Here is a 15,746-nt window from a genome sequence, read left to right on the forward strand (position 1 = left end):
GCCAGCTCAGCCCATGATGGGTGAAGGAGGTGGTAGAGCCTCTGGCAAGAGGACAGGAGGGAGAGGGCACTGCCATGATGCCATTCCCTCTCCTGAGCGTAGCTTCAGCTAGGCCTTATTGGCCCTGCCTTCATGCATCTGCTGTGTAGACGGCATATGCCCCCTTCTTCAACTTATCGCACTGACATTGTCTTCTGACCCACTGAGCGACACTGTTGGTGTCAGCTCGGCCGTGTCCAGTATAGACAGTGTTGCACCTGCCCAGCTCCCGGGAGGGGGCCGTCTCAAGGACGGCAGACCGCTTGGTCGTTCCCTCTCCTGGATATGGTTTTGACTACATTATTGCGATTGGTGATCTTGCGTATGTTGTGTAGGTGGCGTATGCCCCCTTCCCTCAGCTTTTTGCACTGACCCTGTCTTGTTATACCAAGCCGCACTCTTGTCGGTGGAGTCCTCTCCTTTTGTCCTCTCCTGGATGTGGTTCAGCTAGTTTGCTGGCCTGGTGATGTTGGGTCGGCTGTGCAGCTGGCGCGCGCCCTCTTCCCTCAGCCTTTTGCACTGACCTCGTCTTGTCCTACCGAGCCACACTGTCGGCTCGGAGCCTGTAGCTGGTGACGGCCACACTGCACCCTTCTCCAGGCTTTTCTAAGGACCTTGCTGTCATGGCATTGTTGGGGTCAGGGGCGGTGGATGCGGTCCCTGCCGAGGGTCCATTCCCTTCCTGGGTATAGCTTCAGCCAGGTTTCACGGGTAGGCGCCCGTCTGGTGGTTGCAGGCCTCTCAGTGGCAAGGCGGACGGTCGGCGACCTGTCTGGCCGGCCTGCAGGTTGTGTTCCTGTAGGGGCCTCAACGCGCTGATGGACTCCCTCTCCTGTGGGAATCCTCCAACAGGGGGGTGGTACCTCCATAGAGGGTCTATGCGTTTGGTGTCGCTTAGAGGAAGTGACCCACCGTCCGCTTGACCCCCCACGGAGAGTCGCCAGTCTCTGGGCCACTACTTGCTGGCGCACTCTTGGCCACGGGTCCTTCTGGCCGACCCCACTGCTTTTGCCAGCGCTAGTCAGGGTGCTTCAAGAGGGGCACAGACACTGCTGCTGGTGGCCCCCTATTGGCCGGCGTGGGCTTGGTTTCCTCTGCTCCACAGTTACAAGCGTTATGACCCCCCGTCGGACGACCCAGTTAAAAGCTCTGAGAAGCTCCATGGCTGCTACGGCAAATGTGCGGACATCTGACCAGCCAGTTGTCTTCTAGGGAGGCCCTAATAAGGGCTTTGCTCTCTCCAGGCAGCGCCTGTCACACTGGGTTGTGGACACTATTCGTTATTCCGATCAGGCCGCAGGCTGGCCTCCGTCCCAGGGTGTGCATTGCCTTTCCACCAGGGCGGTGTCCACGTCATGGGCCGCCCTGAAGGGGGTGCCCTTGGATAAACTATGTGCTGCTGCTTCCTGGGTGGCACCTGGCACCTTCTCCAGGTTCTACAGATTGGCCATTGTGCCTCTGCAACCACTGCAGGTGGTACTGGGCCCCGCAGAGGCTCCTCAGTGAGGTTGGTCTCTGGGATTCCTCGTGACTGACTTGGCATACGTCATTCCAGGGTTTTAAGCACCGCCTCTGGTGGTCAGTAGGGATGAAATAGAATGAAAGTTACGAATCTAACTATGGTTCTATGAATCCTGGATGACTGCTAGAGCGCTCTGTCTCTCGCAATCCTTGTGGAGGGGGAGGGGTTGCGTGCACACTTAATCAAAATTCAAATCTAAACATCTATCCAGTCTGGAACGTTAAAAATATAATGTCAGAAATTTTGTGGTTTTAAACAGTGGCCTGTATTTGTCACAGACACTGCAGCTACTAATTTCAGTATTTACTGCTTCACTCGGTAGAGTCAAAAAAAACAAAAAAAACATAAAACAGTCAGCTGAATTATGAAATACCGGGAGTCACTGTGACTGCTGTCTTCAGTCCCCAATTTGTTAAATAAACTGTCTTTTAAGACAAGAATGTTTGTGAAATGTGGGAAGTGCATTATGACAAATAATAATAGTTCTGCATTGCCAACAATTTAGGACCATTTCAATATTGTTGATGATCGCTTTTCCTGTGAAACGAACATATAGGGACAGACTTCAGTAAAGGGGACCAGAGCACCAGCTGATGGTCTGGTCTCTGGAGTAGTTCAAAGTCACCTGGAGTTTCACTTTGGAACACTTACACTCTTTGGTGAGGCTTGTGAGAGGCCATAGAGACTGTTGGTCGTCAGACAGCATGGGACCCTGAGACATTACTTCTTGAAGGAAGTCATGGTTCACTCGATTTTCTCCTCAGTTGTTATTGGGACCTCATAGATTGAGAGGTCACGTTACCCGAGAGGGAAGTCCATATTGCAGACACCATGCAGACGCTAGAGCTTCATTTGTGGTGGGGTCTTTTTGATAATATCCAGATCATTGGTTATGTCCTACCTTAGTTTCTGGAGTTGGTCTTTTTCCCTGTGACTAGTGTTGTGCCATAATTCCAGGCTTTTACAGGTTGTTCAGACACCATTGATTTTTGGTCATCGTCAATGTAGATCTTCACTATTTTTAAGTCTGTCTTAACTATAAAGTATTTGCAGTCACATGACCTGGAAGTTGGCAACCGGAGGACCACCGCCATATTGGAGTGAAAACAACAAGTGAGACGCGGTTTCATTCATATACAGTAGTACACGTTCAGTGTCCTTTAACATTGAAAATGTCGACTGATAAAGGGTGTAGGGACATTGTTGCGTTGTCAGGTCAAGTGGACAATTTTGAAGTAACACACAAAGACTGATACCGGGAGAAACTACGGATTTCAGGCTGCAGCATGACCCGTACTTGATGCCAGCCAACCTGGTCCAGCCATGCACGGCTGAGACTCAAGAACTCCCTGATCTGGAGTATGCGGACATTTACTGTTATCTAATTAGATGTACACAAAAGCAGCGACGAAGGCGTACATGAGCCAGGATTCATACAAGTACTTTGTTTCTGGCTTTGTGGGAGCACTGGGGCAGTATCGAATCGGCAACACAGACAAAACTCTTGTAAAGTCTAAGGTGTGTAGATCTGCTAACTTACATCTCATTGTTAAACTCCAGGCCAAAATGGACTTGTTCATCATTTAAAGACTCACAGTCAGCACAGTCAGCGCTCACGGTCACATTGGGGGGGATTCAACTAAAAAGGCCCATGAACACAAGCAACTGGAGGCTGACGCTCAAGAAAGTGGAGCAAAAAGCTCAAATCTATCCGGCTGAAGTGGGATGCAGATGTTTTATGGTTTCTTCCATCAACAGGCGGCTGAAAGATCCTGTAATCAATGGACAGGTTTTGTGACAGACAGATCAGCCTCTGAAGCCACCAAAAGGAGAGGTGGATCTGGATCAAGAGGAAGAACCCTGGCTGGACTCAAAGATCAACAACATGACGCCCAACATGACGCCCAACATGACGCCCAACATGACATCCCTAGTCTCCACCCCACACCTCACTAGTTGCATGGATTGTACCACTAAAAATAACCCAGCAATTCTCATGAATGGGCATGAGACACACGTTCAAGCTTGATCATTTGTAGCTAGACACCTTTGATGAGGGTGTCTCGTGTCTGAATACCAAAACACCCACGATTCAAAGGTACAATACTGAGAATGTGTCCCAAAATTTAAATAGTTCCCTCATCTGAGAAACAGCTCCACAGAAAGCTTTCAAAGCCACCAATTCTGAGAAAGCCAACACAGAAGAAAAGCTCAGCAAACACTGTGATGTAAACTGTCAGTAATTGAAAATATTCAACAAATTCTCCAACAAAGCCCGGAGACAAGAAATCCTGAACCGTCAAGCAGCTGAAGTCCAACATCCAGCCTGGAGATCCAGGGGACAGATAACTTTCAATATTTTTTGGAACTTCACATTTTCACTTTCAAATTAAACAATTAGTCCATTCTGTCATTGCCTTGATTTTCCAAACAGATTTTGCAGTGTTAATTGAATGAGGATTACAGAGTTGAACAAAACAGGAAGACCTCACCTCCAAAACCAGCATCCCAGTTCCTGTTGGGATCCACACCAACACAGCTAGAACCGGTGTTGGGCTTCCTGGTCTTACGCCACATACGGTTCTGTGAAGGTCACATCAGCTTCAGGTCATTATAGGTCCACCAAAGCATCTCCCCATGACAGGGTTAGAAGAATCAACAACTTTATGACTGAAAGATGTTACAAGCAGACACTCACATTTGTGTGGGTGTACACGAATCCATCAGGGTTGGCCACAATCTCCAGGAAGATGTCCATCTGGTTGAGGACAGCAGTGAGAGCGGGGTCACGGCCGTAGTCGGTCACAATCTAATGAGACAGAGGACACGTATGTTCAGACCTGCAGATCTTTGCTGGTGTGGGGACAGAATGAAAACAGGACTCTCAGAACACCTTCTTGGCGAACCAGGTGCTGCTGGCCTGAGTAATCCATTCCCTGGAGTGGATGCCGGTGTCGATCCAGATGGCGGGACGATTGCTTCCACCGGTGCTGAACTGAGATGGACGAAGGAAACAGAGCAGTGAGACCTCATTAACCACACATTCATGTTTCTGAGAATCCCAAAGTTCATGTGAAAAAGAGAGAAAACTTTCATCAGCCTCAGAGGATGACAGTGAGCAAAGTGGTGTTTCTGTGAGTTTCCATCATTTCTTCAGACACATTCAGGTCCCAGTTAGTATTTTCTTCATTTGGTACTGCTGCGTTCTTCTTACCTTGAGCACATTCAGGTCACGTCCCTGGTAACTCTGACCGATCACAATCTTGCTGACCAGGTTGGGATTCTCAGCCACCAGCTGGTCCTGGAAGCTGTAGATCTGAACCACAGACAGAGAGGAGTTTTGTTTTCCATCAATAAGTGCATGTTTTAATTCTAAGATGTTGTAACTGTGTACCATACTGTTTATGTCGTGTTTTTAGCTCATTCTGAGATTGTTTCATTTCTTTTTGTATGCGTCATCTGATATGACTATTTCAGAAACTTTGCTCGACTACACTTTATTTAAAGAGGGGTATTACATGTTCTTTTAGCCCTTTAGTATCAATCTACAGCACACTCAAGCAACAGCTTTGCCCAAATTTGGATGGTGAAAGCTGCATGTGTCAAAAAAAAACTTAAATCAAATTTACCTCTGCATCAGGCTGCCTCAAACGACTGGAAATGGGTCCCTGTCTCTTTAAGAATTTCCTCAGCTTAGTGACACGCCCTCCTCAGAGCGTCCATCAATTTGCGCAAGCTGTGCAGACTACGTCAGAGCTGGGGCGGAGCTGTGCATTATGGGCGGAGCTGTGCATTATGGGTGGAGCAGTGCAGAATCGAGCGTTTCAGCGCTCAACATGGCTGCCAGGGGGAGATTCAGGGAGTGCTCAAATATGCGTGAATGGTTCAGGAAACAACTCCATGCGTCTTTTTAACAGGGAAATGACACTATAGCATTATACAAAGCTCAAAAAAGTGGATTTTACATAATACCCCTCCTTTAAATTGTTTCATCTCGCCCAGGTTCAGTGAAGATGGCTCCTTCATCCAGTCGGCTGTACCCAATGTGGCACCCACATTTTGCAGCAGAAGCGGCGCAAGCTGTCATCCTTTTCAGAGTGCATGAGGCGGCTTCTCCCCCCATTTCACTGAGAAGGAATCTGGTCAAATATTCATGCTGACACCTTTGTCCATCCTAATCCTTCGTTCAGACTTCTTTGCTCACAGTCCGCACTCCTGTGACCACATGGGGCTGCTGTGGTTTTTGTTTTCAGTCTTCTCTGTTTCAGGGCTGCAGGGCTGTGTTTGTAGAAACAGAGTGGGAAACTCCATTTTGCTGCAGTCTGAAGACCTGCCCAGCCAGCCATCCCTACTTGCTGATGCATTCTAGACCCGGCTGCCCGCCTGTCTGCGATCTGAATCTGAAGTCTGCTCCTTCTCAGCAACCCCGCTCACAGAGACTACCCTGAACCTCTGATCTGCTCCGTAACATCTGTGGTGCTATCGCTGTGTGGTGCTATTCTATTTAGCAGACGCTTTTGTCCAAAGCGACGTGCAACAGTGGGGGCAATTAAGGGTTCAGTATTTTCCCCAAGGACACTTCGACATGCAGACAGTGGGAGACAGGATTCGAACTCACAACCTCCCGATTGTGGGACAACTGCTCTCCCCACTGAACCACAGCCACCCCCGCCATAGTTATATTTACTGGGCATTTTACATTTGAAAATTCTTCTTTAAAATGAAGGCACCTCAGCTGACTGGCACATCAGGAGCATCATGGCATTGATACAAAACCCAAACATGCCTGTAATAACATTGCAGGAGCCACTTTCTAATATTTATTCCTGATAAATCCTTCAGAAAGTCATCTTTTGTTCAGAGTCAGTGTGAATACGCACTTCATTAAGGGTGTGGTAATTGGAGAAGTCGAAGCTGTCGGTACTGAAGACCTCAGCGGAACGAGCAGCAGCCTTCATCTGCTCCTGCTCCTCATCCACCATCGCCTGCACAGAAGAGACGTCGCGTACAGTCAGTCACAGATCAATAACAGCGATTCCTAACTTGCTGAGTTTCTACAGTCTGGGACAAATAGGTATTTGACCTGATTCATCTCGGAGTAGAAAACTGAACCGAACAACCCACAATGCAACACTGTAACACACTGTACCAAAGTAACTCAACCACTCAGTGTTCAGGCTAACAGTCCATTCAGAGTCAAATCTTCCCAGATTCTGATTGTACCTGCAGGTCTTCGATCATGACGGAGTACCCGATGCCATGCGTCTCCAGGTAGCGCTTAACATACTGCAGGCTGTGGGCGGGGACTCTGATGTCCACAGGATTCTCCACATTGTTCACATACGTCCAGAAGTCCAGCTGCAGGAAAAACACATAGATCATAGAACAAACAATAATGACACCGGTCAGAATATGAAATCCGTTTTGAGTTTAATGATTGACCTCTGTAAACTGCTCCAGGTCCTTGATCAGAGGCAGCTGGGTGACATCCTTCGCAACGATACGAAGCACCTGATGTCTGCAAAAATACAACCACATTATGTTACATTGCTCATATTGTTTCAGTCCAATCATCTTCAAACATTTGGCTGAAAGAAAAACCATCGTCTAAAACAGCCACATTCAGCCCAATTCCATCTTATTGAGCAGGACCAGTGAAATTTTGCCATATTAAGCTTTAAATTTGAACTTTAAAGTTTTTCTTTGTTGTGGCACAGAGCGTACGTGATGAAGATGTCGATAGTGTAACTATTTGGGGTGAACTGTGGAGGAGGCCACACTAGAAGAGGCGGGGTTTGGTGACGTAAGGAGGTGTGGTGCGTGATGCAGAGACTTAACAGGAGGAAATGTGAGCACATCAGGCTGGAATGTCTGGAATTACAGCTGTCAGTCTGCATGTGTGAAATAAAGTCTGTCGATTCGGCTCTTCCCTCATTCTCCTCCTCCATGACTTCCGCAGTAAAACCAAGCAGTCCCTACAGAAAATGACTGTAATCTTAACATAAAGCCAGTTTAAACTAAACCTGCAAAACACAGTGAAATGTTGAAAAAATGTCTCTCACTGGATACAAGGATTCAGGAAAAAGAGAAGGACTTTACTGAAACCTCACTTTCCCTACTTAAAGGGAACGTCTTTCAGCAGAGCCTGAAATCCATTTCTGAGTCTGAACAACGGAGGATTTGTTTCTGCATGCTTTATGCATACCAGGGTGAACTGGAGGGTCATGAAATGTTGCACACTTCCTCCCTGGTCACAGACAGTTCAGAATCAAAGACATCAAATGGCTGTGATTTACTCAGAGACTGCAGGTAATAAACCTCAAATTAAAACTTCAAAGCTCTGCCATCAAATCTGCCCTTTACAGCTGAAACGTGGCCTCTTTTCTCTCTGAACAACAGAAAATGATGTTTTTACATGCAGAAGGAGACTTCAAAGCCCTTCAGCCTGAACGCCTCAAGTCTCCTTTACCATGCTGGATTTGTGGTTGCACCAGCTTTATGAATGAGTCTCCGTGTCGCCCACTCAGGATTCTCCCGAAGCAGCCTTCCTCGGCACTGGACCACCTGACAAGTCTGGACCTGCCTGATAACCTGGATGACTGATCGCAGGGCTACTAAAAAGAACAAAGGACGTAAAGGACCTAATGAGTGCCAAGAGGCGCGCTGGCACAGCCAGGCACTCCACAGTACCACAGTATCCCTGAGGGTGCCTCTGAGGAGCTCATGCAGGTGCAGCAGACCCACCTGTCGCCAAAGGAGACAGAGCGATGGTTGCTTGAGGGGAGGTGCTTGTGCTGTGGCCAGCCTGGACACAATCTTGCCTCCTGTCTCATGATGGATCAGACTCTCAGGGGGTTTTGGGCGAGGCACTTTAAATAAGCAATAACAAGTAATCTCATGCTTCTGTCAGCTCTCCAACTGACTTGCCCCAAGTCAGCCTTCCCTTGGCTTGCCAACCTTCGGCTTTGGTTTTCCAGTCTCCGGCCTTCCAGTCTCCATCTCTCAGGTCTCCAGCTCCCCAGGCCCTAGCTGCCCAGCCCTCAGCCCTCCAGTCTTTATTGCCCCAGCCCCAAGTCTCCAGCCCCTTAGCTTCCCAGTCCTTTTGTCCCTCATGTGTGAACCCCTCTGGTGTCTCTCAGTTAGTGTCCCTGGCTCCAGTTGACTCCAGTTGTCCCTGCATGTTCAGTTACACATCAATACAATTTAGTTGGGAATTATTCAAAAATGACCTTACATACAGTAAATCCAAATCCAAATCCAAATTTATTTATATAGCACATTTTAACAACTAAAGACAGTTTCCAAAGTGCTGCACAGACAACAAATTCAACATTATATCACATATCAGTGGTCCCAAAGTTGCAGGATGGGATTCGATCACAGCGCAGTGAGATGACGATCTGATCGAATGACCGTTTCATTTGATTCAGGATTTGTTCACCTCTTTCCTCCTGAATCCTTTGCAATGTGCCAAAGTCCAGCACATTGCTGTGACTATTCCCCCCCCTCCGCCACATGGCCCACTTACCCCTCAAACGTGTCTTTGGCGAGAACGGCCACGAACAGTGCGACGAATGCGAGCAGACCCTTCATGATGACCACCGGTGTGGACCTGGCAGGCCAGAGGTGGACTTTATATCCACCAGGACAACCTTGATCAGCAGTGATAGAGGCGTGATGCCGGCTGCTCTCCTTCCCACGCCGTCTGAAGACACCACACCACAAGTTACATCATGCAAAGGAACCTTTTAGATTTGTATTCTTCTAAATTAAATTCCTTTCATTTAGTTTATTTATCAAATCAGTATGTTTGAGTCCTATTTAAAATCTATAGAATTTAAAGCCAAATGTGTTTTAGCTGAAGGTGTCAGAACTGCTGAAGACCCAGAAGCAGATGGAGGCAGGAGGGACCTTTTAAAAGCATGCAGTCAGTGATATTCTGTCTCTGTCCTGTAGTCTGTGCTCTCTCCTGCTGTCTCTAGGAAAGCTGAATGTTGCTGATCTTCCATCACGTCTGCAGTGAGTGGATTTTTGTTGTTTGTTGCTCACTTTCCCTCTCTTTTAATTTTCCCTCTTTGGAGCACCTAACATGAATGACCTGGTTCTGGATCTGCAGGTTTCTTCCTGTAAAAATGTTTCTCTAAGCTGTGTTTTATGTGGGATTGTTGTTTTGTTTTTGTTTTTTCTGTAAAAATGTGTTCATGAATTTTTGTATTTGGTGCAAAATGAATAAGATGAAAGTGAATTGAACTGAGCTCAACTGAATTGCTTGAAAAAGTATTAGCCTCTGACCGTGGAAGGACTCCAGTTATGACAAACTTGATTACATAAGTGAGATTCAGTGTCAGGTCGTCCTAGGGTTATATTTAGAAATACAGCGTCCAGGAAAAGAAGCTTTATCTGAGAAACTGTTGACTTGTTCAAGTTGTACTGTGAGGGCTTCTGACAGGAGATGTGCAGAGGCTGCAGAAACATTGCTTTGTTCAGGAAACTCAACATAGATCCATCCATCCATGCACCCATCCTTCCATTCATCCATCCATCCATCCATCCATCCCAAGCGCCAACCTCTGCTGGTGAAAAACAGAAGCCAATGGTGAAGTGCAGCAATGCTGTAATTCCAGAGAAATTCCAGCAGGGGGCGATGATGTTGGTTTCAAAAGGAGCCCAAGTTCCATTGGAGCCCATTCAGAAATGTAGAATTTCAGAGTTAAAACTAGAATTTGGCCCTCAGAGAGCGCAGACCTCCACCACAGCTCAAATCAGTCACCAACAACAATAAGAACACCATATATACTAAAAAACATTTTATTTCTCCCCAACACAAACAATGTCTGGGAGAAAGCTGCTTACTGCATGTTCATATCTCAATGTGTTTCCTCACAGTGACTGACACTCCGGAATCCCCCTGTTTTTGTCTGTTCTGGATCCTGGTACCGGAACACTTCCTGATCTGGATCAGCAGCTGATATCTCTAAGGCTACGTTCACACTGCAGGCTGAAGTGACCCAAATCTGATTTTTTTGCCCCTGTGCGACCTGGATCGGATCTTTTCATGACAGTCTGAACGACACAGATCCGATTTTTTCAGATGCGACCCAGGCCACTTGGGCTACGTTCACACTGCAGGGCTTAATGCTCAATTCGAATTTTTTGTGAAATCCGATCTTTTTGCGAGTTCGTTCACGTTTACAATAAAATGCGGAACTCACAAACAACTTACAGGATCTGCAGCTTTTCAAGCGTTGATGATTTATTTAAGAACTGATCAAACAGCATTCTTACAATTTAACATTGAGCAATCGTTTGAGACGTGTGTCTTACCATGAGAGTGTTAAAAAAACGGCGCTCGCAGACGTACATTAAGGGAGTTGTTGTCATCCGAAAATTATTATTGAACTCTGTATCATTAAAGCCTCTCACATCACTGTCCCACCACTCCTGGCTGCGTTCCTCTGTTGCTGCCACTGCCCCACATAACGCCATGGCCAAAAACTTGGCTCTCTTCCTTCTCATTTGCTAAATTCTGCAGCACCAGGACAATGAAGAGAAAAAATAATAATAATATCCACATGCACACTCTCTCTCTCTCCCTCCCTCTCTCTCTCTCTCACACACACACACACACAGGAGCTCGGCGTGGCTGATTAGAAGCGCTGCGCTCGCGATTGCTCAATGTTAAATTGTAAGAATGCTGTTTGATCAGTTCATCAACGTTTTATCAAAGTTTCAAGATCAAGTTTGATCAAATCATTGACGCTTGAAAAGCTGCAGATTCTGTATGTTGTTTGTGAGTTCCGCAAACACTGAAGTGCGCTGCTGCGTGACGTCCGTATGTCCTCCTCTGCGCATGCGGGACACTTTTGGGTGGGATTCCGTTCAGACGGGAGATCACATACAAGTCACATTTCATTGTAAATGTGAACGAACTCGCAAAAAGAACGGATTTCACAAAAAATCTGAATTGAGCATTAAGCCCTGCAGTGTGAACGTAGCCTTAGAGTCATTGAAGAACTTACACTGTAATTTTTTGCTAAGCCCCCTTGTCATTTATTATTGAGTTATGCCCAGGCCCGCTGACAGAAACATAAACATATTAAAATCCAGTTTCAGAACGTGCTCTGGTCTCTGTCAGTAGTTTCCACAACCATGCCAGCTTGACCATACCCTGATTTTTACATAAATGATCTGTTGATTTTATTTCATGAGGTAAAGTTTTGCATAAAGCGCCCTGTCACAGCGCCTTCACCCATAGGCTGCATAATGCATAATGGCAGCAGAGCAGAAATCCTCATCACGACTCACTAAAGCGACCTCCGTCCGGGGGACATGTCCCGTCTGTAATCTGCTCCCAGCCGATAAGAAGCCTGTTGAGGAAAACAGCTGCAGCATTCACAGCCTCCAGCAGGTCTTGGTGCTGGGCCATGGTTCCTGTTCCTTAAGTGAAGAACTGAGAACACCGAACCAAACAACAGTTTGAGCTCCAACAACGTCCTCAATCTGAAGGCCTCAGAACTTAGACTGTAACCAGGAAGACTTCTGCACAGAGGACGCCTGGAAATGAAAACTTGATTAATGGTGATCGAATCACTTGACTTTGTGTGTGTGTGTGTGTGTGTGTGTGTGTGTGTGTGTGTGTGTGTGTGTGTGTGTGTGTGTGTGTGTGTGTGTGTGTGTGCTGAAGTCAGAAATGAGCTTGTTCTGTAGTGACCAGCGCCCCCAACAGGTCAGTGACAAAGGTTTGAGGGAATTTATTCTGACTTCTCAGTAAACAGGATAAAAAAAAGCCCACATCTGGCTCAAGGAAAGTTTAGAAGGACAAAAAAAAAAACAAAAAAAACTGTTGAAATGTTGGAATTACAACACAAAACCAATTCATCAAAATATAGACTGATGGTGGTGAGCAGCAGTAGCACAGCGGCGGTGAACCCGGGCAGCAACCAGGACACCAGGACACTAGAAACTGGAGGCGGCCTCCCCTGGGTACCGACTACCGGGCTGCTAAATATCATGAACTGCTCTCTTCAGACGGGTGTCCTCCCCACTGCCTGTAAAACGGCGGCGCTGAAGCCCCTTCTGAAGAAGAGCAGTTCAGATCCCAATGTTCCTAACAACTGCAGACCTGAATGCAACACACCGTTTTTTTTAAGTAAAGTTTTATAAAGACTGGTTTTTAATCAAGTCAATGACTTTTTAATCACAAATAATATTTTTAAAATATTACCATACTGATTTTACCATATTGTGTGTGTGTGTGTGTGTGTGTGTGTGTGTGTGTGTGTGTGTGTGTGTGTGTGTGTGTGTGTGTGTGTTCTTGTATTTCTATCCTTGTCGGGGCCAAATGTCCCCACAAGGATAGCAAAACGTGGAACGACGTGCCTTGTGGGGACCTTTTTCCGATCCTAAGTGGGAGAAACAGTGTTTTCTTGACCATGTTGTTGTTACTGAAAAAAGTAAAAGTGCAAAAACATTTTTTAGGGTTAGGCTTTGTTGTGGTGTGGGTTAGGGTTAGGGTAAGGGTCAGGGTTAGGGGCTAGACATGAATGGGAGTCAATGGACGGTCCCCACAAGGATAGAAATACAAGACTGTGTGTGTGTGTGTGTGTGTGTGTGTGTGTGTGTGTGTGTGTGTGTGTGTGTGTGTGTGTAGACTCACCCCCCTGTCAGAGAGCACTCTTCCCGAGTCCCAGAGTGGATTTCGCCCAAGTAGAAGCACCACAGACATGATCTTCATTGCTCGCCAACTGCAAGAAAAATGCCGGGAACAAAATCTACCATTATACATGGCCTTCATAGACCTCACCAAAGCCTTCGACTCAGTACATCGTCAGGCCCGTTGGCTGGTCCTGCCAAAGACTGGCTGCCCAGAAAAATACATTGGGATACTGAGACTGCTGCATGACAACATGTCTGCCTCTGTACTCAGTGGCAGTGGCGATGAAACAGAACCCTTTAGAGTTGACACGGGAGTCCAACAGGGATGTGTCATCGCCCCAACACTATTCTCCATCTATGTTGCTGCTATCCTCCATCTCACAAGCCAACATCTGCCCCCAGGAGTCAACATTATGTACAGACCCGACGGCCAACTTCTCAACATCAGTCGATTCAGAGCTAAAGGTCAAACCTCCACCACATCCATCATGGATGCAGTATGCAGACCATAATGCTCCGTAGCCTCTCAGAAGAGGACCTTCAGTGCATCCTGTCTGCTTTTGCCGAAGTATACAAACAGCTCGGTCTGGCCGTCAAAAAAAAAAAAAGACTAAAATACTCCACCAACCACCACCAAATTGCAGCACGCTCGCCACATCTCCAAACATCTCCACTGATAACATCCGACTGGAAAATGTGGACCACCTCCCATACCTCGGCAGCCTCCTCTCATCAAAGGCTGTCAGCGATGATGACAGATGACATGTCAAATAAAGGGGTGGAGGACGCAAAGCTTTTCCTACTTCACACTATCTACAAGCACCTTGAAAACGCAGGGGCCCATGTCAGACTCTTATTTGCAGACTTCTCTTCTGCTTTTAATAAAATGCAGCCTCACATCTTGATTCAAAGGCTGGCTTTAGATTTTAACCTTCCGGACCAATTGTTGTCATTGATCTTAGATTTTGTCACTGATGGGGTCCAGCGTGTTCTGGTCAATGGTTGCTTGTCTCCTCCCACCACCTCCAACACAGGGTCTCCTCAAGGCTGCGTCCTGTCTCCTCTTCTGTTTATTCTCTACACCAACAACTGCAGATCCACTGAGGAGAACAGATTTCTGATTAAACTTTCAGACGACACAGTTCTGGTTTCTCTACTGTCACGAAAGGAGGGAAATCATGGTCCTGCTTTAGGCCATTTTGGTAAGTGGTGCGAGGAAAATTACCTTGACTTAAATGTTTTAAAACTAAGGATATGGTCATTGATTTTAGACGGACTTCCTCTCACAGTGTCAGTGTCATCCATGGAGAAAACGTGGAAATTGTCAATAGTTATAAATATCTGGGCACGGTGATGGATAACAAATTAAGATTTGACATGAACACTGAGCACATTGTCAAACGTGGGCAGCAGCGGACCTACTTGTTAAGAAGGTTGAACTCTTTTAATGTGAACAAAACTCTTTTAAATAATTTTTACTGCTCGTTTATTGAGAGTTTACTCACTTTCTCTTTTATCTGTTGGTTTCAATCCTTGTCTGTGAGGGACAAAAACAAACTGCAGAACATTGTCAAGACCTGCTCTAAAATCACAGGTGTTAAACTGAGGGACTTGCATTCTCTGTGGGAGCAGCAGCTGCTGAGTAAAGCACACAGCATCTTGGCTCAGCCTCTTCATCCTCTGACTCCAGAGTTTATCTTGATGCCTTCTGGACGCCGGTATTATGCTCCAGCTAGGAAAACTAATCGTTTTTCAAACTCTTTTGTGCCTTCTGCAATCAAATTATTGAATTCCAGCTCCTAAATTGTTTATTGTATTGCTTGTTTTAATATCGTTCAACCTGAGTTCCACTTGTGGTTAAACTGGACTGTCTCATGTTGTATTTGCGTGTGAAACGACTCGAGATGTGCTGCAAACAAATTGCCCTTTGGGATTAATAAAGTTTTCTGAATCTGAATCTGAATCTGAAGTACACCGCCGCCTCAGCAGGGCCAGCGGGGCCTTCTCAAGACTAAGGAGGAGACTCTCCAAGTGGATACTAAAGTCCTGGTCTATAAAGCAGTGCTGCTCCCCGCTCTCTTGTATGGATCAGAAGCCTGGACCACATACAGCAGGTACCTGAAGGCACTTGAGGCACACCACCAGAGACGCCTCTGAAAACTCCTCAGGATTCGCTGGGAGGACAGACGCACCAACATCGGCGTCCTGGAGGAGGCGGACATCCCCACCATCACTGCCACCACCGCCCAGAACCAGCTCAGATGGATCGGCCATGTTGTCCGAACGCCTGACTCCCGCCTCCCAAAACAAGTCCTGTACTCCCAGCTGGAGGGAAGCAGCTCCGGGAGGCCAGAAGAAGAGATTCAAGGACAATATGAAAACAAACCTAAAGAAGTGCCACAAAGACCTGACAGCTTGGGAAGACATGGCAACTGACAGGCCGACCTGGAGAAATATTGTCCGTGAGGGCGTCGCACAGCACAGTGCTGACCTCCATCATGCTGCACAAGACAAACGCAGACTCAGGAAG

The 15,746-nt window shown here is 46.8% G+C and overlaps 1 protein-coding gene across 4 annotated transcripts in view; it reads right to left on the bottom strand.

Annotated features, from left to right (window-relative positions):
- The window catches only part of LOC115391373 (carboxypeptidase A1-like), a 57,950-nt gene extending 48,796 nt beyond the window's left edge, over nucleotides 1-9,154 (bottom strand). The window contains exons 1-8 of one of the 4 annotated variants that reach the window (XM_030095597.1): nucleotides 9,090-9,154; nucleotides 7,012-7,079; nucleotides 6,785-6,933; nucleotides 6,442-6,546; nucleotides 4,776-4,877; nucleotides 4,455-4,556; nucleotides 4,260-4,370; nucleotides 4,054-4,144 (exon numbers count right to left, since the gene is read on the bottom strand). In XM_030095597.1, coding sequence (XP_029951457.1) covers nucleotides 4,054-4,144; nucleotides 4,260-4,370; nucleotides 4,455-4,556; nucleotides 4,776-4,877; nucleotides 6,442-6,546; nucleotides 6,785-6,933; nucleotides 7,012-7,079; nucleotides 9,090-9,154 — 793 coding nt within the window. Of the gene's footprint in view, nucleotides 1-4,053; nucleotides 4,145-4,259; nucleotides 4,371-4,454; nucleotides 4,557-4,775; nucleotides 4,878-6,441; nucleotides 6,547-6,784; nucleotides 6,934-7,003; nucleotides 7,080-9,089 lie in introns of those variants that run through there. The other 3 variants (XM_030095598.1, XM_030095595.1, XM_030095599.1) reach the window with 3 other exon arrangements.
- Nucleotides 9,155-15,746: the final 6,592 nt, after the last annotated feature.

The sequence above is a fragment of the Salarias fasciatus genome, chromosome 7, assembly GCF_902148845.1.
Source record: "Salarias fasciatus chromosome 7, fSalaFa1.1, whole genome shotgun sequence".
In the NCBI taxonomy this organism is placed as follows: domain Eukaryota; kingdom Metazoa; phylum Chordata; class Actinopteri; order Blenniiformes; family Blenniidae; genus Salarias; species Salarias fasciatus.